Source organism: Oncorhynchus mykiss, chromosome 15 (genome assembly GCF_013265735.2).
Source record: "Oncorhynchus mykiss isolate Arlee chromosome 15, USDA_OmykA_1.1, whole genome shotgun sequence".
Lineage (NCBI taxonomy): Eukaryota > Metazoa > Chordata > Actinopteri > Salmoniformes > Salmonidae > Oncorhynchus > Oncorhynchus mykiss.
In genome coordinates, this window is record NC_048579.1 from 37908126 (window position 1) to 37934485 (window position 26360).

The 26360-nt window shown below is 43.0% G+C and overlaps 1 protein-coding gene across 7 annotated transcripts in view; it reads left to right on the forward strand.

Annotated features, from left to right (window-relative positions):
* Positions 1-26360, forward strand: part of nrp1a (neuropilin 1a) — a 113328-nt gene that overhangs the window by 60860 nt on the left and 26108 nt on the right. For all 7 annotated transcript variants that reach the window (XR_005036088.1, XM_036944329.1, XM_036944326.1 and 4 more), the window contains 3 exons: positions 2589-2744; positions 5142-5308; positions 23368-23523. Coding sequence is in view for 6 of the 7 variants with exons in the window: in XM_036944329.1 (XP_036800224.1) it covers positions 2589-2744; positions 5142-5308; positions 23368-23523 (479 nt within the window). In the remaining variant the exon portion in view is untranslated. The remainder of the gene's footprint in view (positions 1-2588; positions 2745-5141; positions 5309-23367; positions 23524-26360) is intronic.

Sequence of the window (26360 nt, forward strand, 5' to 3'; positions counted from 1 at the left end):
TGAGACTCCCTCCAATACAACCCAACATTGCAGAGTTATGTGCGTCCTTTCAAGCATTACCTTTGGTGAGTTATTCACAATTTTTGATGAACAAATAAGGTTTTATATGTAAGATGGCTAAATAAAGAGCAAAATTATTGATTATGATTATATTGTTATTTGTGCCCTGGTCCTATAAGAGCTCTTTGTCACTTCCCATGAGCGGGGTCATGACGACAACTCACTCATTCTTATGTTTAATAAATGTATCATATAGTGTGTGTGTGGCAGGCTTACAATGATGGCCACAAAAAAAAAACTTGAGAGTACGCTGATCCTGGTGCTTAGAGGGGGTACGCAGCTGGAGGTTGAATGTTTTGAAGAGGTATGGGACTATAAAAAGTTTGGGAAACACTGTTCTAGAGGTTAATAAACTGGCTTGTAACAGTGCCAGACTTGGCTCAGGTATTTCATATAAAAGTGTTGCAAGGTGGGAGGTTTATCATTTCTCTAAAATGAACAGTGTTGATTAAACAAGCTGTGAAGACCTTGAGGGCTCAGTCTTTCACATTATTATCACCTTTATTTTCATCACTTGCGAAATGCATTCAGAAAACTGACATCTGATCAACAATGGAGACTTTTACCATGAGACTAACTCTCTTAGGAACACATTTAACAAGTTTATTCTGTGTATGAAATTCTGAAACTTTTACTTTACAACACTCTCAGACTAAGGGTTCATGTTACCGTCTAAGAGCATAAAATGTTTCCATTGAAAACAAAGAAAAGAAATAGCCACCAACAGCAATGTCTCCTCTATTATCTTTGGGGGGGTCTAGAAAATAACAAAATAACACTCTTCTCACATCCAGAGTAATTGAGAGTGTGAGAGAGCGGGCCTGAAACATGGGAAGGCCATGGGGGAGACAGGGAAGACATAGAGGGGAGGCTGGGGTGTGTCTTGCCCTGTCTGATGAGTGCTGGGCACAGTACCTGTGGTTCCTTTTGGATCAATAGTGCATTAGCACGGAAGGCTGGATGTACGCTCACCACAGGGGGCAATGAGAGGGTGAGGTGAGGATGAGGACTCCCATGTAGCGCCTGGGGAGTCGCGCCTTCTTCCCTCCCTCTCTCATTCTCCCTCCTTCGCTCCCTACTCCCTTTCTCCCCCGTCTCAGGCAGACTGAGATGGGCAGAGAGTGTGGCTGTGGCAACCTCCCCCTCTTCTCTCCTCCCCTTCCTCTCTCTTCCCCCTCCCTCCATCTACCCTCCTCCCCCAGGACCATAGAGACCATAGAGTTCACAGCAGAGCCGTTGAGTCATGCAGAAACTCTAGGAGATGGCTAACCCTAACCCTCCTGTGTTATGATGCTGAATCTGAGCCATCAGTCCCACACCCTAGCTAACCCCTCTCTCCCTTTCATCTGTGTTTCTGGTTGTAAGGCCAGGCTGTAAGTGGCATGTCAAAGTGAGGGGATGTGAAAGGTTTAGAGGGCAGCAGGCTGTCACTTGCCACTGATCACAGGCTTACTAATCATAGATAAGCACCAGGCCTCCAGACCTGCTTAACATCTAGACAGAGGAACACACAGGCAGGCAGGCAGACACACACACACACACACACACACACACACACACACACACACACACACACACTCATAGACACAATATGGCGTAAGCTCCTTGGTTGACTTTTATTGCCCTCTTTTCTTTTGACATTCCCTTGTATTTCCCCTTATCTCTGTTTGTTTGGTCTTAGTGGCCAGATCATACCCAGCTCCGCTCTAAACCATCACATAAAAGAAGGCCCAGGAATTTATGACTGGTGTAAAACAGACAGAAGCCTCAACTTTGCCTTGTCTTAAGCAGGAGTCCCTTCTTCTTCTTCTTCATCTCTCTCTCTACGTGTTTTGTGGGCATGTGGGAGAGTTTTACCTTCATGAGGGTTGCCCATGAGGGGGTTGTGTTTACTCTGTATGAACAACAGAAAGGAATGTGCTGCCTACTTTCATTTGATTATTTAACTAGGCAAATCAGTTAAGAACAAATTCTTAATTACAATGACGGCCTACCCCCCCAGCAAAACCCTCCCCTAACCCAAATGTGCGCCGCCCAATGGGACTCCCGGTCACGGACAGTTGTGACACAGCCTGGGAACGAACCAGGGTCTGCAGTGACGCCTCTAGCAATGCAATGCCGTAGACCATTACGCCACTTGGGAGGCCAAAAACACTGCAGCTCATGCTCCCAGTGTGCAGCGTTTTCCTTTCTGTTTTCCATGAGTTTGCCTACAACTCCAGCACCTGCGGAAAGTACCTGGATGTGCTTATGTTCTTCAGCTGTTGTACTGCGTATGAACACCCATGTGACAGATCTACAGCAAGCAAATACTGACTTAACTCTTAACTCTACTCACACTCCACTCCACTCCATACCTCGGTAACTGATGATCTTTCTCTCTTGCCCCCCCCCCCTCTCTCTCTCCAACCCCTCAATCTCTCGCTCTTTCGATCGCTCACTCTCCTTCCCACCGCCCTCTCTCTTCTTCTCCTCTCTCTGTCTACCTCTCCATCTTTTTCTCTCCCTCACCCCTCCCCCCTCTGCAGTTGGTCCGTACATTGGGCGGTACTGTGGTCAGAACACCCCGGGTCGTATCATCTCCTACACGGGCATCTTGGCACTGACAATCAACACCGATAGTGCCATCGCCAAGGAGGGCTTCTCCGCCAACTTCACTGTGTTGGAGCGGACTGTGCCAGAGGGTGAGTGTTGTTTATCATTGATTGGCAAACTAGACCAGAGAAACAATCTAGAGGGAATTCATGATTCTGAGCCGAACCTGCAGTGTTGAATCTTAATTTGACGTGAATTGTCACAGCTAAATAATCCTGCAGCAAAAGGATTTAAACATTTAGTCCATAGTGTTACTTGATCAGTGTTTGGGCTATTAGCTCGCCAAAATTAGGCTACGTGAAAAATGCAATACTGTTAATATAACCATTTGTTAGTGCAGGTTTTCAGTGAATTTATGTAAATCATGAAGTTCATGTGTGTGGGAAAATTCTCAGCAACAAAAGAGTGATCAAATTAATTAAGATCCTACATCTGTAGCCAAACCCAAGCTGGATTTAGCTGGCCTGGTTATGCATCCACCACATTTGCTGGGACTATACTGAAAGAGACAATGTGAAAATAAAATATTCAAACAAGTAGAGTTTGGTTCGGGTCAATACAATAGGGTGAAATGCCTTCACACACACAAGGGGTGGTCCCTGTCCCACAGCTATACACATTTACTTTAATGTGGCACTAAAGGGAGTTATTAAATCAACAGCTCCTGGTCTTTTCATTAAGTGGACGTGTTACAAGGCACGCGCAATCTCCCCCAGTTTATGAGGCCTGACTTTAACACAGCAGTGGTAGAGACACTGTGGGGCGGACAGACAGCCTCTCCAGACAGACAGTGTCCCAGCCACTAACACAGCATCATCATCGTCCTAGGGCCTGGCCCCCATGACCACAATTTTAGAAATGCTCCGACTAAACATTTAAATTGCGAAACACAACCACCTTGAAGCCAGTAAATCTTTCCACAGGCTCACCCAGTCAAACCCCCCCCCCCCCAACGCTACACCGGCGATAGCTGGTGTTAAATAAAACACTGATCATTCCAGATGGTTCTAGGTCCCCCATGGGGAGTAGGGATATGCATGTATGCACAGGCCCCTAGATAGACTCACACAGAGCCTGAGCACAGGTGTTGCTTTGATGGGAATAAAGCAGGCTTGTCTTCTCTCTTCTCTCCCTGTATACATGATACAGGGCGAGACGCAGATGCAGACACGGGAGGCAGATGGTTTGAGTCTCTGATATTTATTATAAACAACGGGCATGCAAGAGATCATAAACCAGGTCAGAGTCCAGGAGGTACAGAGTGGCAGGCAGGCTCGAGGTCAGGGGAGGCAAAGATCAGGGCTGGCAAAAACCAGGAGGACTAGAAAAACAGAGATTGGGAAAAAGCAGGAGCACGAAAAAACACTCTGGTTGACCTGACAAAACAAGACGAACTGGCAACAGACAAACAGAGAACACAGGTATAAATACACGGGGGATAATTGGAAAGATGGTCGACACCTGGAGGGGGGTGGAGACAAGAACAAATACAGGTGAAACAGATCAGGGTGTGACACCCTGACAGCCCTGCTAGGGTTCTCTCTCTCTCTCTCTCTCTCAGTGTGTACAGTATAGGGTGTGCAGCAGTCAGGGACTGTCTATGAGCTAACACAGATGGTCTCTCCATCTGCTTCAAGCCTTTCAGACCTGAGTTTCTGGGACGCTGCACAGCGCTGGTATACGCAATGTGCCTGCCTGAATGTGTGTGTGACAGGGTGGGTGACTAGAGACAGCAGTGTCAACCGGTGCCAGGGTCTGACCCCTGGGGTCATAGGGTCAGCGTCCAGACACCCCTGGACACTGATCCACACACATAGGGCTCTGGGGAATGACGTAGTATACCGGTAGTCATATACTTACACACATTCACTCAGACACCCACACACACACACTCACTCACTCAGGCTGACCCTGGCCGACTGCACCATGTCGACACAAACAAGGAGATACCCTCTATCCCGGGTGATACAGAGCATTCTGGGAGAATTTACGACCCAGAACTCGGACACACACTGACACTACATCTGCCTTAAAATCCCACAGGACAAAAATATTAGGATATTTGCACCATGTGCGAAACACAAACTGCCTACAGGGAGCTTTGAAGGAGGAATGAACCAGCACCAGCTCCAATGAAAAACTACTGGCTCCACTTTAATGCACAATAGTGAACTTAGCCCTACACTGAATGTTTTATGAATAAAGCTTTATGTCTTGATGTAGCACCACCGTTCCACTGTGCTTGCCGTCCATTAAAGCCTATGTGTGTGGTGGGCGAGGGAGAGGGAGAGGATCTTCTGAGGCGGTGCTGATGTGGCTCTTTATTCCGGCCACCAGAGTGCCAGCCCAGACCCTGCCAGTGAGTGTCCCTATCCTCAGGGACCAGCTCTGTTTTGGGAGCTGATGTGTACTCTGGCCTGGATGGTGCTTTCAGCTAAAAATGTAGACTAAAGTGTCTCAACAATCTCGCTCTCTCTCTTTCTCAGATTTTGACTGTACAGACCCATTAGGTATGGAATCGGGGGAGATAGCATCAGAGCAGATCGTAGCTTCTTCTCAGTACAACCCCGGCTGGTCCCCAGAGCGAGCCAGACTCAACTACTACGAGAACGCATGGACACCAGGAGAGGACAACAACAAGGAGTGGATACAGGTATGGTCTGCGCTGTAACCTCAAAGCAATATATAATATATGCCATTTCGTAGATGCTTTTATCCCAAGATACATACTGTACATCAATGAGTGCATACATATTGGTGTGGATGGCCCCAGCAGGATTCAAACCCACAATCTTAAAGTTGCTAGCGCCATGCTCTACCAATTGAGCCACATGGCATAGATCCCTAACATGTCACAGACTGTCACAGAGATGGCTAATGAGAAGAATGTGTGTGTTTATGGCAGAAAAAAGGCCATATACCTTATGAGTAATACTGTGAGCAATACTTCTCCAGTCAATTTACCCAAAGCTGTTTGGACACAAAACAACAACGGGCTTTTTGACTGTGTTATTGAAGCTGAATCACCAAAATGGCACCTTACTCCCTACTTTTGAACATTTCCTACGTAAAGCTCTTGTCAAAAGTTGTACATACATGTGGAATAGGTTAATAAGTAGTGGCATGGGCCCTGGTCAAAGTTAGTGTACTACATAGGCAATAGGGTCTAAAGTAGTACACTACATAGGGAATAGGTGCCATTTCAGAGTGATGACTACAGTAGAGGTGACTCCTTCCTACTTTCTAGTTCCTGGTCCAATTCCAGGAGTCTGTCTGCTGACTGTGTCCTCTGTGGACACCCCTGTGGCATGCTGGGTAAATCCTTTAAGGTGATCCAGAAATCTGACTACTTTCTGCTTCCTGTCTGATGGAACTCCAGGCTAGCTGTGGATTCCAGACACTCCACAAAGCTCTCGCTCTCTGTCTCTCTCTCTCTCTCTCTCTCTCTGTGGTTCTCCTACTCTCCGACCTGATAATCGCTGGCATCCTGTCATCCGCTGTGGTGACTGCCCCAGGGGACATATCCACCACATCCAGTTACACACACATAACTTTGTTATCATTTGGTATTACTATACTGTAGACTAGAGTATGCATTTTAGAATATCTGGCATTATCATTCACAGAAAGGGAACTTTATATGAAAAGACTGGAGCTCTCAGTTTCTGAGTCTCTGATCCCAAGGGCATGACTATGTCACATACACTGGAACCTGTTATTGTGTTGACATGACAACCCCACTTGACCCAACCATACACTAATACCTAGACACAGTTCTGAGCATGTTTGATTTAGTAACCTAAAAGCCTCCAGGCCTTATTTTAGTTTTTTTATTAGGTCCTACAATCCATCCCCACGTCGCTTAAAAGTTTGGCCAGACCATACGTATATAATCCTCGGGGGCCTTATAATAGATTCGACCTGCAGCCAAATATTTACATGAGGAGGTCCATAAGCAAGGTTTTCCTTATTGCTATGAAAATATTGTCCTAAGGGCCCCTGTTGCTCCTTGCAGACTAATTGAATCAGTGGTAGGGGTGTGTGTGTGTGTGTGTGTGTGTGTGTGTGTGTGTGTGTGTGTGTGTGTGTGTGTGTGTGTGTGTGTATGTGTGTGTGTGTGTGTGTGTGTGTGTGTGTGTGTGTGTGTGTATGTGTGTGTGTGTGTGTGTGTGTGTGTGTGGAGAGGGGCCTTGGCTCTGTGCTCTGTGGGTGAGTGGGAGGAGGGTCCTTGGCCTGGCTGGGCTTGGCGGGGGCCCATTGTACTGGAGAGGAACCCATGTGTGTGTGTCCCAAATAGCAGCATATTCCCTATAAAGTAGTCTAAAGTAGTGCATCATATAGGGAATAGGTTGCAATTTGGGAGGCAGGCACACAATGCCCTCCCGTCCCGTCCCAGACTACTTCCTGAAGCAGTTCCTGTATAGGAGATGGGACAGACAGTTGTGTATCACTGATAGTCTCTCAGAGGGGAAATTCCACACTTAAGCCCTAAGATAGTAGTAGGTCAATGGGACAGAGAGGAGGTTACTGATCTACAGAACACATGTTCATTCTGTAAAAAGGGGGTAAAATAAAAAAAATATATATACATTGTCATAGGTCTTATGATGTCTGGAATAACCTGTGAGTTTGACCAGAGAGTTAACCTTTCTGATCTCCCCATCCCGGATCCGGGATCGTGAATACAGACTCAAGCTCATTACCATAACGCAACGTTAACTATTCATGAAAATCGCAAATGAAATGAAATAAATATGCCATCTCTCAAGCTTAGCCTTTTGTAAACAACACTGTCATCTCAGATTTTCAAACTATGCTTCTCAACCATAGGAAAACAATAATTTGTGTAAAAGTAGCTAGCTAGCGTAGCATTTAGCGTTAGCATTAGCGTTAGCATCCAGCACGCAACATTTCAACAAAAACATAAAAGCCTTCAAATAAAATAATTTACCTTTGAAGAACTTCAGATGTTTTCAATGAGGAGACTCTCAGTTAGATAGCAGATGCTCAGTTTTTCCAAAAAGATTCTTTGTGTATTAGAAATAGCTCCGTTTTTTACATCACATTTGGCTACCAAAAAAAAACGAAAATTCAGTCCTCAAAACGCGAACTTTTTTCCAAATTAACTCCATAATATCGACTGAAAACATGGCAAACGTTGTTTAGAATCAATCCTCAAGGTGTTTTTCACATATCTCTTCGATGATATATCGTTCGTGGAAGCATGGTTTCCCCTCTCAATCAAATGGAAAAATACTTGCACATGGCTTTGCGCACCAGTTTCGACGCAGGACACCAGGCGGACACTTGGAAAATGTAGTCTCTTATGGTCAATCTTCCAATGATATGCCTACAAATACGTCACAATGCTGCCGACATCTTGGGGAAACGGCAGAAGGTCTAAGCTTATTCCTGTCGCATTCACAGCCATATAAGGAGACATTAGAAAACAGAGCTTCAGAAATTCTGCTCATTTCCTGTTTGACGTATCATCTTGGTTTCGCCTGTAGAATGAGTTCTGGGGCACTTACAGACAAAATCTTTGCAGATTCTGAAACTGAGTGTTTTCTTTCCAAAACTGTCAAGAATATGCATAGTCGAGCATCTTTTCGTGACAAAATATCGCGCTTAAAACGGGAACGTTTTTTATCCAAAAATGAAATAGCGCCCCTAGAGATGCAACTGGTTAAGCGTATGAATGCTTCCCATCGGAAACAGTTCACGTATTATGACAACATTTTGTGATGTTTTTGTTTGTTTTGCTCTTTGGCAAGGGTTTTTTCGAGCTGTTCATGCACACACAAAAATTATTGAGGCAAGCCGAAGTTCGAGAGCCAAACTCTATGCACCATCATCGGTCATTGGTCAACAGTAGGGGTTCTTCAATTAAGTGTTTGTTGTCATTCAACGAGAGACGACTCGTTTTCATGCAAATGTTTCCACTTGCAAGAAACTGCACATCTTAGTTAGATCTCCTTGGCAAAAACGTCAAAATGAATGACAGATATCTTACGTTGTCTGACCATTTTTAGGAAGTGTATACTGTCTACGACGTCTCAAGATGGACAAACAGTGCTATTGCTGCTATTTCTCATTTTTCAAGCAACCTTCTTTTAAGGAAGTATGCGAACACACTCGTTCGGTTCGCCTAGCCAAGTTCTGAAGCATGCAAAAGCCTTTATGAACGTAGAGATCCTATGGCTTAGTTTCATCAACAATCAAGAAGCAATAATAACTTGCAAATGGAAGGATAAAACCAGCCGTTAAAACCAAGTGGGCCGTTCTGTTCTGTTCTGTTCTGCAATGTTCTGTTCTGCACTGCTTAACAGTTGCCACTTCATATACTACTCCCAATAATCAAGTAGACTTCATAGACTTTCTCTCCTAACTCTGCTCGTCATTTCAGATTGTAATTAAACTCTAAATGGTCACTCTCGCGCTGTGCTGATGCCAGAGCAGTAGAACAACGATTTTGGAACAGTTCAGAGTGGTCAATATAGTATTGATTAGTCTGAGGATTTCTTATTTATTTCTATCATTTTATTTGGCAGTAAAATACAAGCTGGATAAAAAAGGGGATATGCTCTGCTGGGTGCTCCAATTCCCTCCTCAGCCAATCAAATGACAAATGAGTCGAAGCCTGGCACATCTGTTTCTAGGGTAACAAAGAGTGAATTCCGTGGTTGGTATAGTGTAATTTTGTTAGATGAATTTAGTAACTATGTGTTCCTTAACCAATTCAATTAAAACACTCTGTCCATTTCAGAGAATTTGTAAGGTTCTTATTTGCATAAAATGGACAGAGACCAGCCACCAAATTAGCCAATAGCGTTTATTCTCGAGAGCTCTACCCATCATTTCATGTACATTGGTTTATATGCCTCTCATTTCGTTATAAATGTCCCTCCTCCTCTCAGACAATGACAAAGCTGCTTTTCAATTCCATTCCAACACATACATATTGCTTATCATATGCTACCACATGTTACACAATCTACTGCAAGCCCAACGGTTTCTCCCCTCCCTGGTTGGGGACCAGACATCCTTCCTGTTGTTAGTTTCACTGTGGTCACAAATTGTCTGTTAACACTTCCTCTTGGCCTATGTACAAACATATTCTTCATCAGACAGCATAGAATCCTATCAATTATAATCCTACGTTAAATGTATACATCATTTAGTCATTATTCATAAAAATCCCATAACAAATGTATAATTTTATGAAATCGTTGCTGCTTCACTTATGCCCTCCCTGTGCTCATGAAGAGAGAGGTTTAATTATAACAATTGTCATTAAAAGGCTGGAATTCTTTCATTTCATTAAGCCTGTTGGAGGGAGGGAGCAGCAGCAGCAACCACAATCTCTCCACATCGTTAATGGCAGGCACCCTCACAGCAGCACAAATCATAATCTCACACACCTGTTAGATGTATATAATCAATTCATAATTTATTTAATTCATTATCTGAATGCAATTTGCAGCAGACGTTATATTAGCTATTCATGATGGGGGTGGGGTTTGACTTGTTGATATCTCGGGCATACTTCTGCCTATTGTTTATTCAGATAAAATATATCTACGATATCTAATGTTGGTTTGTCATCCATTTTAATGTTGCCTCTCTCAATCTATTGTGATAAGGAGCAGGACAATATCCTGGAGATTCTCATTCTAGTAATAGAGCTTGTAGTCCTAAAAAACTGAAAGGAGTTACCTTCGGTTCGTTCAGCCATTCCTATGGGGGAAATTAATAGTGAAAGAATGGGGTTCAGGGATAAATGTAAAAAATAAGGTTGGAGGTTAACACAGACTTAGGATCTCTTATATGTTTGTTCTGTAAGATCTATCAGTTAACATGACCTTCATGAATTATGAAGCCTTTATGTGCTTTATGTGCTTGTTTTGATTACAGAAATGCTTCCAAATTCACAAAAAGGGACGTTAGCTGAAGATAATCTCACAGAACAAAATGTATAAGATCTCCTAAGCCTGTGTTACCAGTGTTAACACTGGTAAACACAGGCCACCAAAAGTGTTGTCGCACAAAGGCCGAGGCCGAGAACCCGGGTAACAGGCAAGCCTGGAGGAATGGGCCCACTCCAGAACCACGGAGCGGAAAGAGTCAGGCACAAATACCACCTCGGAGCCCGAGACAGAGGGTTCAGCTGGAACCGCTGCGCCTCCCGGACCTGTTTCTCTATACCCCAGCTGAGTGCTGTCGCCAGGCACGAGGTGGGAAGGATGGTCTCGGGCTCCAAGGTGGTAACCATGGGGTTATAGCGGCGAGACAGGGCATCCGGCTTGATGTTCTTGGACCCCGGCCGGTAGGAGAGGGAAAAGTTGAACCGGGTAAACAGCAGGGCCCATCTCGCTTGCCTGGAGTTGAGGCTCTTGGAGGTGCGGAGATACTCCAGGTTTTTGTGGTTGGTCCACACAATGAACGGATGTCCCGCCCATTCTAACCAGTGCCTCCATTCCTCCAACACCATCTTCACAGCGAGAAGCTCCCAATTCCCCACATCGTAGTTCCTCTCCGTGGCTTTGAGGTGGTGGGAAAAGAAGGCACAGGGATGCAGCTTAAGGTCCAGGGCAGAACATTGGGACAGGACAGCTGCTGTGTTTTCTCAATGCCAGTGTACCCAACCATCACAAATTCTCTATTTAGTGCACTACTTTTAACCATGGTTGCATCCTATTCAATATTTAGTGCACTACTAGACCAGGGCCCACAAGACCCATAGTTGTGCACTATATAGGGAATAAGGTTCCATTTAGGATGCAATCCAAAAGTTTACTACCTATTGAATCACCCAAAACCAGAGTTTCACAAACTCAGTCTTGGGACCCACTCTGGGTGCACATTTTGTTTTTTGCTCTAGCTCTACACAGCTGATGCAAATAACCAACTCATCATCAAGCTTTGTTTCAACAGGTAATAAACTACCTGCCCTGAAGCAAGGCTACTGTCTCAGACTGAAATCTGTAATCATGCCACATCTGGCACACACACAAGTACACACACCCGCACACACATACGCATACCTGCTACACCCGTTAGACCCACCCACCTCACACATCATCCCTCTTTTTTCAGGATAAAATAGATGATCACCTGCTTAGTAAAGACGTGCATAATTTAACGGCAGAAAGAGCTAAAAATACGCTCGTAATTCCGTCAGGTAAACCCTGTTATGAATGGAAGGTCTTCGAAGGAGCTCATAGGTTTCACAGCAGTACAGCTTTGTTGTGGTTAACATTTTTATGATAGAGGAATTGATTATACTTTAGGCTAATGGCATTTTTTAAAAGCCCAAACCAATATAATAATATAACACCATCTAGCCAGAGTCTCTACATGGAATTAGAGGAAGAGGCAATAGTGATGAATCACTATCTATCACACTGTTCAGAAGTACTGTAGTCTGGTCCCAGACAAACAGGTCTGGGACCAGGCTAGTTTAGAAATACTGTGCCTGAACACGCAAGGTATCCGTTTGTTTGTTTTGGATTGCCAAAGAGGATCACACAACCTCCCCATGCAGCCAGAGATCTACTGTAGCTGGGAGTCTGTGTTTCTGTCTGGTCTACCAGCTGGTGTTTGACTTTGAAATACAGTAAGATAATTCCCCCTTTCTGTTTGGTGATCAGCTTTTTCTGTGGTTGTTGTTGTTTTTAGAGAGAGAGAAAGAGAGAAAGAGAGAAAGAGAGAAAATAAGAAGAGAAAATGTATTATTGTGTTCCCTGGAGTTTCCTGATTATTCATACAGCCTACACACCAACAGATGGGGAATCTATTTTTCCCATGAACAGTCAGGGAGGCAAGGCAAAATAGAGCCCAAACTCAGTAAAACACGAAACTATCTATAAACTATCCTTGAGAAGTGATTGTACTAACTTCCACCAGCTCAATTATGAGGTAGTCAAACAGGAAGATAATGGCTTTGGAAGTCATTGTTCTCTGAAATGAACTCTGTATTTATTCCCTTCTGCTTCTACCAACCACACCCCACCCCTCAGCTATTCAGTTGGCAGCCACATAACAATGAGTTAACTGTAACTGTAACTGTAACCTCAGACAGTGATCCTGTTCCAGGGTCTGAGTGCCAAATGGCACCCTAGTCACTATATATATATATAGAGCAATGGATGAGGATTATGACTTTGTCCGACACTGTCTGTGGTGATAATAATAGATGATTCATGGAAGTAATCTCATCGAACTTGAGGAACACATGTTCCCTCATTTCTTTGGGGTATTGAGCATATTTCAGGTCTGCTGAGCACAAACTTGAACATTGAAAATTCTGTGCAACTTCCGGCACGCATTTACTGTGAAAACTGAGGCTGCAACCACTTTAAGTTACAGTTTTAACAGTGGCCAATCAGGCTGCTGTGGCTGTTTGGTCATAATGTAGGACTACGAGAGTGTCCTACCATCAAAAACAATGTAGAAAAATGCATCCCATAACATTTGAACATGGGAATAGCTGTTCTGTCAATAGCAGCAAATGTGTTCAATGTAGGCTTACATTCCATGAGACTCTTTCAGACAAGGAGGTGACTGAAAATGTTGTGTTGTTTGATGCAAGAAACCACTTTATAAAATACAAATAATTATTATTTTGCATGCCATTATTAGAGAGAAACAGACACATTATGCTACCCTCTGCCTATTGGCTTCTTAGCTCATTCAAGACCATCTCAAAATACTTCACTGGCCCTTTAAGACATAAAAAAAGCTCTTTACCTGATTCACTTTTGAAAGATGGTTAGAAATGCTCACATGTTGTGCTCTTGTAGGGAGCAACCACTCCCCTATAACTTACTAACTAGCAAAGAATATGAACAAATGTGCACAGGTGGCTACATGCAGCTCTCACTTTAATATCAAAACAAACTCATATACTCGCAACTACTCATGCTATAAACACAGTCCAGTTCAAAGTGAATGGCACAGATCCACATATGGCAATGGCTATTTGCGTATAGGCCTACTGCAGCTCTGATTGGTTATGGCACACCAGTCTGTGTAGGGTCGTGCCTGTCAATGCAATAGAATTCTACTCCAAAGCGCTCTGCCTACAAGAAAATCTAGCGCACAGTTAGTTTTGCATACTAAGTCTTGCATAGTTTGCTTTGTTTCGGTATGTTACATTGAAAGTGGCCAATATGGCACTGATTCGAGCACAATTCCCACAGTAGAGCAAAACTTTGATTGTGTTAACTAAAGGGGAAAACTCTAGAAAGTTGAGCGAAGTTCAATCTTGTGCTTCTCTGCGCACGGGATAGTAAAGATGACACTGACAGATATGGCAGCTCTGCTTCTAGCTCCTAAGCAGCTTAGAGGGAACATTGGTCATGACCACAGTCAAATTCCACGTGACTGTTGAGTCATGGTAATCTCTTCTTATGCACTCTGGATACGTGTTGATAGTACCCAACTCACTAATGACCTTCAGGTCGCTAATAGCCTGGTACTCAGAGCTCTATTGTCCCTCTAGCCACTCTGACATCATTGCAAATGCAATCAAAATCACATCAAATACAAAAAGGATCAGGGCCCATATTCATAAAGAGTCTCAGAGTAGGAAGGTCGACCTCGGGTCAGACCCACCCCCGTGTATGGTTTGTGTAAAACTCACCTCAATGTGATTGAACAATTTGAAGAAAGAAGCTCAACAACAGGATGAAAGTGAGTAGAAAACATGGTAATTGTGAATGTTGTTTCAAAGCCAAACACAATGGAAGGGACATCGCTTCCTTAGGCAGGGGTTCCCAAACGTTCTCTCTCGGTCCCCCCCCTTTCATCATTGGGGATGCGCACAAGCACACGCCGCGTCTATTTCTATTGGAACAAGCACTGTTAATGACACAAACTGTTCACATCCCTCTTGTTGGTGGAGAGGATTTTGTAGGTTTAAAGGTCCTTTTCTTGCAAATCAATACAATTTTGCCATGTCTAATGTGTATGCATTTGATATTTGAGTGACTCAAACATTATATCATTATACCATTATATCTATGGTCTAAAAAAAACGAAATAAAACAAAGTTAGCTGACATGGGCTAGTTGATCTGGACATTTCTGAGAAGTTATAAATAGTATGGAATGACTAACATGACAAGAGGAACTGATGATTCCCTACCCAAGTTCCGAAATTGCACCTTCGAAATTGCATTGTACTATTACAACTTTCAAGAGTAACTTAAAAGCCGGACTGAAAATGTTACCCTCACCCCATGGTTTGGGAACCATTGTCCTAAGGTGATGATTAAATCAAAACACCCATACGCCTATTAGAGCTTATGCAAAAATGAGCACAAGCCTGAAAAAAAACATGTACATAGCCTTATAGCCTACCGAATATTACGCACTGCAGAAAAACATAAAAAATACATTGATTTAAGATGTCTTAGGTACATCATTTGTCTAGCTTATACTCCAAAATTAAACAAATTGAAGTAGTTGCCTATGAGTGTGGCCTGTATTATTATACATACTGGATGGACTGTTTACCTTATCCTATTCTCCAAACTATATATCCATGAATCTGGGAGAGACCGTATTGGCCTAGGCAATGCGGTAGGTTGATTGATTGTGCAGGCCAGCTTACAGAGTTAGCCTACAATTAGAGTGAATTTATATTTGATGTTCAATAGCCTTGTCATAGGGCATTTTTTATATTTTCTTAATAGGCTGACACATTACCTTAAGCTACAGAATATCTCACCACCATGCATTTCCACCTCCTCCTCTCTCTTCTTTATTATATTATAGACATTGCGCAGAGGGGCTTTAACAGTTTAATGAAATGCATTTAGTTGTGAAAACATGTTACTATCGATGTTCCCAAACAGATTTCACTTGATTTCCCAAATTAAGCACTGGGTAGCTGCAGGAACAGGGTTGGAGAGCCCATGGCATACAGAGTTTGGATTGAATATCATCTGTCACACAGTTAGAGGCTGCATGTTCCTCAAACAGTGGTTGATAGATGGAGTGAAATGTGTTCTTAGAAGCCCAGACATTTCTATTTGCAAAGTAATGTTTTGATGGTTGCCACTAAAAACAGGAGGATCCCAGCCTTTACTGCTACTATATTTATTTCTCAGTTGCTAAAATGAAGCATTACGCCACTATAAAACTGGGAAAACAACCTCCATTCGGATACAGGCGACATGTATTTTTCACCTGCCCCTAACCGTTTGATAATGAGCCATTGTAAATCGAAACAAATTTGACATGTTAGTAAAGACAATACATTGAGAATCGTTTGATTGGTGAAAGTATGATCACTTGGTGAGAGAACAGCGTGTGCAGCCTGAGGCAAGGAAAAGAGCACAAGCTTTTTTTGCAACTTTTTAAAATGACCAATAGCCTCATGCCGCCCATATACAGTGCATTTGGAAAGTATTCAGACCCCTTGATTTGTTCCACATTTTGATATGTTACAGCCTTATTCTAAAATGGATGAAATTATATTTTTCCCTCATCAATATACACACAATACCCCATAATTACATAGCAAAAAGAGTTTTTGAAAATCTTGCACATTTATTCAAAATAAAAAACAGAAATACCTTATTGACATAAGTATTCAGACCTTTTGCTATGAGACTCGAAATTGAGCTCAGGGGTATCCTGTTTCCTTTGATCATCCTTGAGATTTTTCTTCAACTTAATTGGAGTCCACCTGTGGTAAATTCAATTGATTGGACATGATTTGGAAAGGCACACACCTGTCTATGTTAGGTCCCACAGTTGACAGTGCATGTCAGAGAATAAACCAAGCCATGAGATCGACGGAATGGTCCGTAGAGCTCCGAGTAAGGATTGTGTCGAAGCACAGATCTGGGGAAGGGTTCAAAACCAATTCTGCAGCAGTGTCCAAGAACACAGTGGCCCCCATCATTCAACCCGATGGTCACTTACAGAGCTCCAGAGTTCCTCTGTGGAGATGGGAGAACCTTCTAGAAAGGGAAGAAGAAAGGCATACTTAGAAGGACAACCATCTCTGTGACACTCCAGACGGAAGTCACTCCTCAGTAAAAGGCACATGACAGCCCGCTTGTAGTTTGCCAAAGGGCACCTACAGGACCCTCAGACAATGAGAAACAAGATTCTCTGGTCTGATGAAACTCTTTGGCCTGAAGCATGGTGGTGGCAGCATCATGCTGTGGGAATATTCTTCAGCGGCAGGGACTGGGAGACTAGTCAGGATCGAGAGAAAGATGAACGTAGCAAAGTACAGAGAGATCCTTGGTGAAAACTTGTTCCAGGGTGCTCAGGACCTCAGACTGGGGCGAAGGTTCACCTTCCAACAGGACAGCGACCCTAAGCACACAGCCAAGACAATGCAGGAATGGCTTCGGGACAAGTCTCTGAATGACCTTGAGTGGCCCAGCCAGATCCTGGACTTGAACCTGATTGAACATCTCTGGAGAGACCTGAAAATAGCTGTGCAACGACGCTCCCCATCCAACATGACAGAGCTTGAGAGGATCTGCAGAGAAGAATGGGAGAAACTCCCCAAATACAGGTGTACCAAGTTTTTTTTTACCTGTTTTTGCTTTGTCCTTATGGGGTATTTTGTGTAGATTGATGAGAGGGAAGAAATGTTTTAATACATTTTTGAATAAGGCTAAAATGTGGAAAAAGTCAAGGGCTCTGAATACTTTCCGAATGCAATTAATTTTTTTATTTTTAAGACATTCTAAGGTTTGTAACATTCACAACAAAAATTGTCAAATAACTCTAAATCTAGCATACATAACCTGTTTCAAATGATCGTTTTTACGCTCAACAAAGCCACTTCATATGTGCTCGCTTCAGAATGGGAAAAGGGCCCTTTCTATTGTATTCAGCTAAGTTCAACTATATTCTTCTTACTATAAAATCATATAATATAAGATAACCTGTACTTTTACTTCACCACATTCTTAAAGAAAATAATGTACCTTTTAGTCCATACATTTTCCCTGACACCCAAAAGTACTCGTTACATTTTGGCAGGAAAATGGTCCAATTCACACACTTATCAAGAGAACATCTCTGGTCATCCCTACTGCCTCTGGTCTGGTGGACTCACTAAACACAAACGCTTCATTTGTAAATGGTGTCTGAGTATTGGAGTGTGCCCCTGGCTATCCATAAAATCGAAATAAAAAAAACACAAAACTGTTCCGTCTGGTTTGCTTAATATAAGAAATTTGAAATGGTTTATACTTGTACAATAGATGGCCAATATCATCCCCAGACACATCTGGCTAACTTGATGGGTCATGTAATCATCTGGCGAAGTGGAGTCTTTTGAATTAGACATGTAGCTTGCTAGATAACTAGCTAAATAATGAACCAGCATAATCCCAACTCATACTACTACTGCACCACCAATAGAAACTGATTGTCATAGCTGTAGTATGAATCTGGAAGTAGGTAAATCTACCTAACTAGGTTCAATGTTAGCTAGCTAGCTAACATTAGGCAATAACTAGCAATGCAAATTGATTTTTGATTTGAATAATATTACTACACAGATCATACACGTAACGTTAGCTAGCGAGCCAGCAAGCTAATGTTCGCAAGCTAACTTTTTCCAACTGATCTGTTGATAGTGCCTGCTAAATTCAGGGCATCAATGTTGTTGAGAAAAGTAGCAAAACTTTTTTAGTTCTCGATGGCTCAAAAAAGCAACATGCCTCTCTTGCACTGGACACTTCCTCTGTCAGTCTCTATGGGGGTGCCACAGGGTTCAATTATCGGGCCGACTCTTTTCTCTGTATATATATCAATGATGTTTCTCTTGCTGCGGGCGATTCCCTGATCCACCTCTACGCAGACGACACCATTCTGTATACTTCTGGCCCTTCCTTGGATACTGTGCTATCTAACCTCCAAACGAGCTTCAATGCCATACAACACTCCTTCCGTGGCCTCCAACTGCTCTTAAAAGCTAGTAAAACCAAATGCATGCTTTTCAACTGTTCGCTGCCTGCACCCGCACGCCTGACTAGCATCACCACCGTGGATGGTTCCGACCTAGAATATGTGGACATCTATAAGTATCTAGGTGTCTGGCTAGACTGTAAACTCTCCTTCCAGACTCATATCAAACATCTCCAATCTAAAATCAAATCTAGAGTCGGCTTTCTATTCCACAACAAAGCCTCCTTCACTCACGCCGCCAAACTTATCCTAGTAAAACTGACTATCCTACCGATCCTTGACTTCGGCAATGTCATCTACAAAATAGCTTCCAATACTCTGGATGCAGTTTATCACAGTGCCATCCGTTTTGTTACTAAAGCACCTTATACCACCCACCACTGCGACCTGTATGCTCTAGTCGGCTGGCCCTCGCTACATATTCGTCGCCAGACCCACTGGCTCCAGGTCATCTACAAGTCCATGCTAGGTAAAGCTCCGCCTTATCTCAGTTCACTGGTCACGATGGCAACACCCACCCGTAGCACTCGCTCCAGCAGGTGTATCTCACTGATCATCCCTAAAGCCAACACCTCATTTGGCCGCCTTTCCTTCCAGTTCTCTGCTGCCTGTGACTGGAACGAATTGCAAAAATCGCTGAAGTTGGAGACTTTTATCACCCTCACCAACTTCAAACATCTGCTATCTGAGCAGCTAACCGATCACTGCAGCTGGACAGTGCATCGGTAAATAGCCCACCCAATTTACCTACCTCATCCCCATACTGTTTACATTTATTTACTTTTCTGCTCTTTTGCACACCAGTATCTCTACCCGCACATGACCATCTGATCATTTATCACTCCAGTGTTAATCTGCAAAATTGTAATTATCCGCCTACCTCCTCATGCCTTTTGCACACAATGTATATAGACTATTTTTTTCTTTCTACTGTGTTATTGACTTGTTTATTGTTTACTCCATGTGTAACTCTGTGTTGTTGTCTGTTCATACTGCTATGCTTTATCTTGGCCAGGTCGCAGTTGTAAATGAGAACTTGTTCTCAACTAGCCTACCTGGTTAAATAAAGATGAAATAAAATACAAAATAAAAATCTCTGTATTTTTTTTAGTCAGGTCGGTAAGTAAATATCAATTACGGTCCCATTCTCATTTGCTTCTAACAGTACCAGAAATTGCTGCTATTGGACCAGGTCTCTCTTGGAAAAAAATATGTTATCTCAATGAGAAAAACCTGTATAAGTAAAGGTAAAATAAAAATAAAAACCCTACACCTATATACCACTTTTTCATAAAAATAAACAAAAAGTACACCCAGCTACTTCTCTGCCTCAGCATACGACACCTTCTGCACTACTCTGACTCTGCACCACTCTGGCCACTTCAACCTGCCTCTCTCGCACTGGACACTTCTGATCCCCAGCCACATGAGCACCCTTTACAGTAGACACACACAACTTTATCCACCGAAAATACACAATCCTCTGTCCCACGCCCTCCTGCACACTTCCCACATCTTGGAATATCCCTCCTACACACTGCTGCAACATGACCACTGCACCTGAAACAGTGCAGTGGAGTCAGCACAAAAGCTCCAACAGGATAACTGACACTTCCTAACATGACTTTGTCTGGTAGAGACTCGAACTCAAAACTTAAAAGGACTGACAATGACTCCTATGTTTCACCACGCTCCCCACCGGGTCTGCGTCGCACCAAACACCAGGAATTTTCCATGTTCAACTCCACACTTAACGCTACCCCAGAAATCACTCCTTTCAATGGTGCCCTGTTCCTAAGAGCAAAGCAAGAAACAGAACTTGACCCAAGTTGCATGACACGGAGCGTCTGCTCTCTCTGGTCAGAAAAAACAAACAAATATCACAAGTCCACTACAGGTTACCTTCACTGATTCAACTGCACCCAACTCCTTTCTCACGCATCCTGAGGGGTGTTAAGGGGTTTGGGTGAGCTATGCCTTCCGTGCCTCAGACACACACACACACATACACACACACCGTGCACACACTCACAGATACAAACACACTCCGAGTTAAAGAAGTGCCAGCAGATATGATTACCCTCTTTGTCCTTTGCGTTTTGGACTGTGTAAAGTATGTTCAGCCATTATTATTTTAGCTTGTCTGTCCAGTATCCATAACCCTTGCAACACTGGTCTGTTAGCATTGCCATGGTTCCCTTTTCTGCTCTGTTTTGACTGAAACAAGGAGTCATAAATAAATCATGTCTCTCATTAGCACAGCCCTGTTATCAGGCTCATGTCTGTGAAATTGATCCAGTATATCTGTTCTCTCCTTACACCAGAATAGCCTTACAAGTCCCTGTCCTTTAGATCCTCAGGTCCTCAGCAAAGCAGCCCGGCTTCTCCTCGCTTCAGTTTTATTTTCCTTATTTTTTGTTCTTCTGTTCTCTCCTCTCTTCTCCTCTCTCTCTCTCTCCTTGTCTTGTCTTCTCTTTTGCTCTCCCTCTCTCCTTCGCCTCACCTCACCTCTCCTCATGGCCCTCACTCAGAGTACTGCTCTTTCGAGTCCATGGTCTGGAGGTACAGAGCAGAACATCGTGATCAGGTGACTGCTCACTGACTCATAACTAAGAAGAGTGAAGGAGACACAGGCAGAGGAAACCATTTAGCCAGCGAATGACACAGCCTATCTGACTGACTATGTTTTCATGAGGTCTCAATTAGGGGTGGTCACTGACTGAGAGAGCTCCTAACTCTCGTAACGTTCTAATTCCATTATTCCATTATGGCTAATGAGGGTCCAAGCAGAAGGATGATCCAAGGCCAAGTCATCCCATTTGACCTTGTCTTCTCAGTAAGCCACTCTGTCATTGGTTCAGGTCAGCCGTGAAGCAGCACAGGAGGCAACTCTCATGACATGCCATCCCCTATAAAAGGAGATGATGAGAAGGAGAGGGATGAGGAGGAAGAGGACTTGCCTTGCCTTGCCTCACTCTTCTCCTCTCCTCTCTCATTTCCCCCCCATCCAGACCGCTCTTCATCTGTACTGGCACATTCTTCCTTTCTTCAACCTCTCCCTTCCAGCCATGCGATGGGGATTGTGACTCGTCTGTTATTAAAAAGGAATGCTCTGAAACAGGGGATTTGATTCTGTCTCTGTTTATGGGCAACAACAAAAAAAATCTGGGCCTTATTCTGTAAACCCAGTTAAGCTCCAAAGCGAGAACAAAAGTATTCTGTCTTTCGCTCTCTTTTTTTCTTTCTTCATTCATCCATCGCCTGACAATGTATTCACAATGTATTCACTGTGATATGCAGATGTGAGTCTCAGTCTTAACTATGATATGTTAAGCATGTGCAATGGAGCAAGAGAGAGAGAGGAACACTCTTCACTGTTTAAGGCTGTATGGATGTCTTTAACCTGCACTGCTTGGGCTGCCTGTGCTGACTGGCTAGCCGGCTAGTGCTCTAGTCAACTGGTTTAAGCTGGTATTGAAAGGTATCTCTGTGGTTGCATACCAAATGGCTCCCGATTTAGTCCACTAGCCGTATGGACCCTGGTCAGATTAGTGCACTATAGGGAATAGGGAGCCATTTGAGATGCGTCCTGTACTCCTTATTAGCATCAGTGTGTCCTGTCAAATGAGAGAATGATGGAGAGAGCCAAACTAGGGCCCGTTAAATGCTACCATTGCAGCATAACCTCACTCTCCGCTACTGGAGGCTTCTCCCACGAGCCCTCCTCTCCTTCATCAGTCGTCCACCAGTCTTTCATCCCCTTCTTCCTCCCCTTCCTCCTCTTCTGTTCTGGCTAGAGAGATGAGATGGAGGATTTAAGTGGCTTGTTGTTTTTCTTTCTCTGCGTGAGGGACCAGCGAGCCGAAACAATGTCTTCTCTCTCTGAGTGGGGGCTACTGTAACTAACAGGCCACGTCTGAACTGTTTAATCAATCCAGACTCAAGCCCCTACTGTAACTTTAGCCCTGTTAGACAAGCTTGATGGGACATGGATCTGTCCATTTAAGGGGATCCATGGGGAGATGGGGTGCTTGAGGTCGTGATGTCCTGATTGTTCAGAGGAGTAGGAGTCAACACATGGAGAGGCAGTGCCAGGAGTATGGGTTTGCTTCTTCCTGACAGAGACAGACCGAGACAGAGACTGTCCACAGTTCTGATAGAAAACAGTGTAAACGTTCTCAAACCCTGATGCATGGAAACCTCCTTCACTTTAGTCTGTTCAGCATCACAGTCCTTTCAACCTTACTGACTCTGTTCTATCTCCCTTCTCTCCAATAACCTCTTGGCCCGGTTTCCCCCAGTCTGGCAGTCGGCTCGTAAAAATATAATAACAAATCAGTAATGTTACAGCAGTTCATGATTATTTATGAAGCTCAATTTTTGCTTTAACGCCGCCTTATACTATTTGAAATTCAATCTAATATCGGCTTTTTTTCTGTTTTGAATATGAGGAGACTCCATTCTATTCAATATTCACTTTTATCAAATAAGCTCTTCCCATCACAGGAAATTAAGATTTCATCCAGTGTCCTTTTTTATCAATAGAATATCATTCCGTACTCCTGCTGTTTATTACATTTCAATCATAGTTTGATGAGGTGGGCTAAAGGTGCTTTCCAATAACTGTTTTATATCGTCAGTATTTGGTACTTGCACTACAGTTTCTCTTTATACTGAAAGTACAGTATTTCTGTTTGCTCTGTACTATTCCGCAGAAAAGATAAAGTTTGAATTTAACTTTACTGACCGTTCCCTCTCTCCTCAGGTGGACTTGGGTTTCCTTCGGTTTGTGTCGGCCATCGGAACACAGGGGGCCGTTTCCCAGGAGACCAGGAAAACCTACTGGATCAAGTCCTACAAGGTGGATGTCAGCTCTAACGGAGAAGACTGGATCACACTAAAGGAGGGGTCAAAACAGAAGGTAAGAGAGATTACTCCTCACCCACTCTGTACCCCACTGCCCACCTCTAAGATTGCATGGTGTCATAAGCGCATAGACTTTTCTTATACTTCAGCACTGTGTGTGTTACTGCAGAAGTAGCAGTACTTATAGAATAGTATATCAAAAGCAGAAGACATGGCCAACCAGACCCAGTACTTAAAATAGCCAGTAATGTGTAAACTAACAGTCAGCAAGAGTTGAATTGTGGTCTCCTCCTTAATATTAGCTTGGATCTCTGTCTCAGCCACACCATACCTTAAAAAAGGGGAATGCCCCTGGCCTGGTCTGTGTTCTGTCTTTGTGTAACAAAAATGTTCCCACTATAATATTATGTGCTTAGAGTGGAATGCTAATACACATAACATTGTGTGAGAGAGACAGTATTTACAGTGCCGTACTACTCTCTGTCGTTTAAAGAGACTACAGTTGCCAAATCAAATTAGATTTGTCACAAGAGCCAAATACAACAGACCTTACCGTGAAATGCTTACTTACAAGCCGTTAACAAACAATGTAGTTCAAGAAATAGAGATAGGGGGCAGCATTTTCACTTTGGATGAATTGCGTGCCCATAGTGAACTGCATCAAAATCTGTCCTAAATTGCTAATATATGCATATTATTATTAATATTGGATAGAAAACACTCTGAAGTTTCTAAAACCGTTTGAATTATGTCTGTGAGTATAACAGAACTCACAGGGCAGGCAATCTTCCAAACAAGTTTTGAAATACTGAAAGTTGGGGCAAATTTGACGTCATCGCCCTCTCCCTTTCCAACAAGTTATGGATCTGGAAACACTTCCTACGTCTTCCACTAGATGTCCTCATTCAGTAGAAAATGTAATGGAGCATTTGATGTGAACTTTGACCTAATGGGAGGGAAAATAGTCGGTGTCGCAAGAGAATGCCATTTTGTTGTGGCGCATTTCTCTTTGAGTGCTATGGCTGTTCCAATCAGCCCCAGATGAAAACGAATGATGCGGTTGGAATGTTATTGGATATATATGATTATAACATCCTGAAGATTGATTCTGCACTTAGTTTGACCCGTTTTTCGACCTGTAATATGTCTTTTGGAAGTTTTCATGCAAGTTATCCTGGACCAGAAGTCATTTTTTTGGGCATGTGAGCTGAAAGTGATAGCAAATGCTGCTACTTGGACACTAGAATTGAACATTATGAAACAAAACGATTTATTGTTGAACTAGGACTCCTTGCACTACATTCTGATGAAAGATCATCAAAGGTAAGGGAATGTTTATGTTGTAACATGGTGGAGAAATATTGTTACGTCTGAGCGCCGTCTCAGATTATTGCAATGTTAGGCTTTTTCCGTAACATTAAAAAAAAAATGTGACACAGCGGTTGCATTAAGAACCAGTGTATCTTTTTAATTATATGTAGAACATGTATCTTTAGTCAAAGTTTATGATGAGTATTTCTGTTATCTGGCGTAGCTTTCTATATTTCCTACGGATATTTTGGAAGAATTTCTGAACATGGCGTCAATGTAAACCGAGATTTATGGATATAAAATGCATATTATCGAACAAAACATAAATGTACTGTGTAACATGTCATATGACTGTCATCTGATGAAGATTTTCAAGAGATTAGTGATTGATTTTATTTTTAATCCTGCTTTTGTCATTTTATCTTTTGCTGGAAAAAATGGCTACGTTTTTTCTTTGTTTTGGTGGTGGTCTAACATAAATATATGCTGTGTTTTCGCTGTAAAACATTTAAAAAATCTGACACGCTGAGTAGATGAACAAGGTGTTTATCTTTCATTTGAGGTATTGGACTTGTTAATGTGTGGAGGTTAAATATTTCTAAAGAATATTTCTGCATTCCCTGCGCCACCTTTTCAGCTGAACGGGGGGGCACCTCAACAGGTTTTAAGAACACATTTTCTAAATAAAACACAAAGTAACACAAAACAACAATAACGGGGATACAGGTTAGTCAAGGTCATTTTTACATGCAGGTAGGGGTAAAGTGACTATGCATAGATAATAAACAGCAAGTAGGGGTGGGATGGGGCAATGTAAATAGTCCTGGTGGCCATTTGATGAATTGTTCCGCAGTCTTATAGCTTGGGGATAGAAGCTGTTAAGGAGCCTTTTGAACCTAGACTTGGCGCTCTGGTACCAGTTGCCGTGCGGTAGCATAGAGAACAGTCTATGACTTGGGTGACTGGAGTCTTTGACAATTTTTTGGGCCTTCCTCTGACACCGCCTGGTATATAGGTCCTAGTCATTTAGTGGGGGCTGGATGAAGTCATTGTTTACTGTGTGTCAGGCTCTGGTATTTTTCTGAAGAAGGAAAGGGGTTATTAAAGGCTTTAATAAACCAGGAGTGAGATGGATGAATGGAATGCGGAGGAGGGAGAGAGAAAGAAAAAGATGAATGGATGGAAAGAGGAGAGGTTCCATGTTTGAGCAGCTGGTAGAGGTGGCTAATAGTGAAAGAAAGAGAGAGAGAGTATTACTAACCGATCAGCGATCAGCCTGTGAAACAGACCAGCAGACTCTCCATCTGTAAACATCTCTCTGGGTGTTCACACTCCACAGGGCCAACAAGATGTTAGTTTGACCAGCCTAAGGATCTGTGGAACCTGTAAACAGTCACCATTATGCGTGTGTGTGTTTGTGTCAAAATGTGTGTGTGTTTATGTCAAGGACAGCAACATGTTCCCCAAATAGCAACCAAAGTAGCACTTTTTGTGCTTGTGTGTGAGTGTGTGTACCCTACCCACCACCCCTGTCAGGCCCAATTTTTTTAAGACCTCTCCAAAGTATACAGTTCTTTTTTT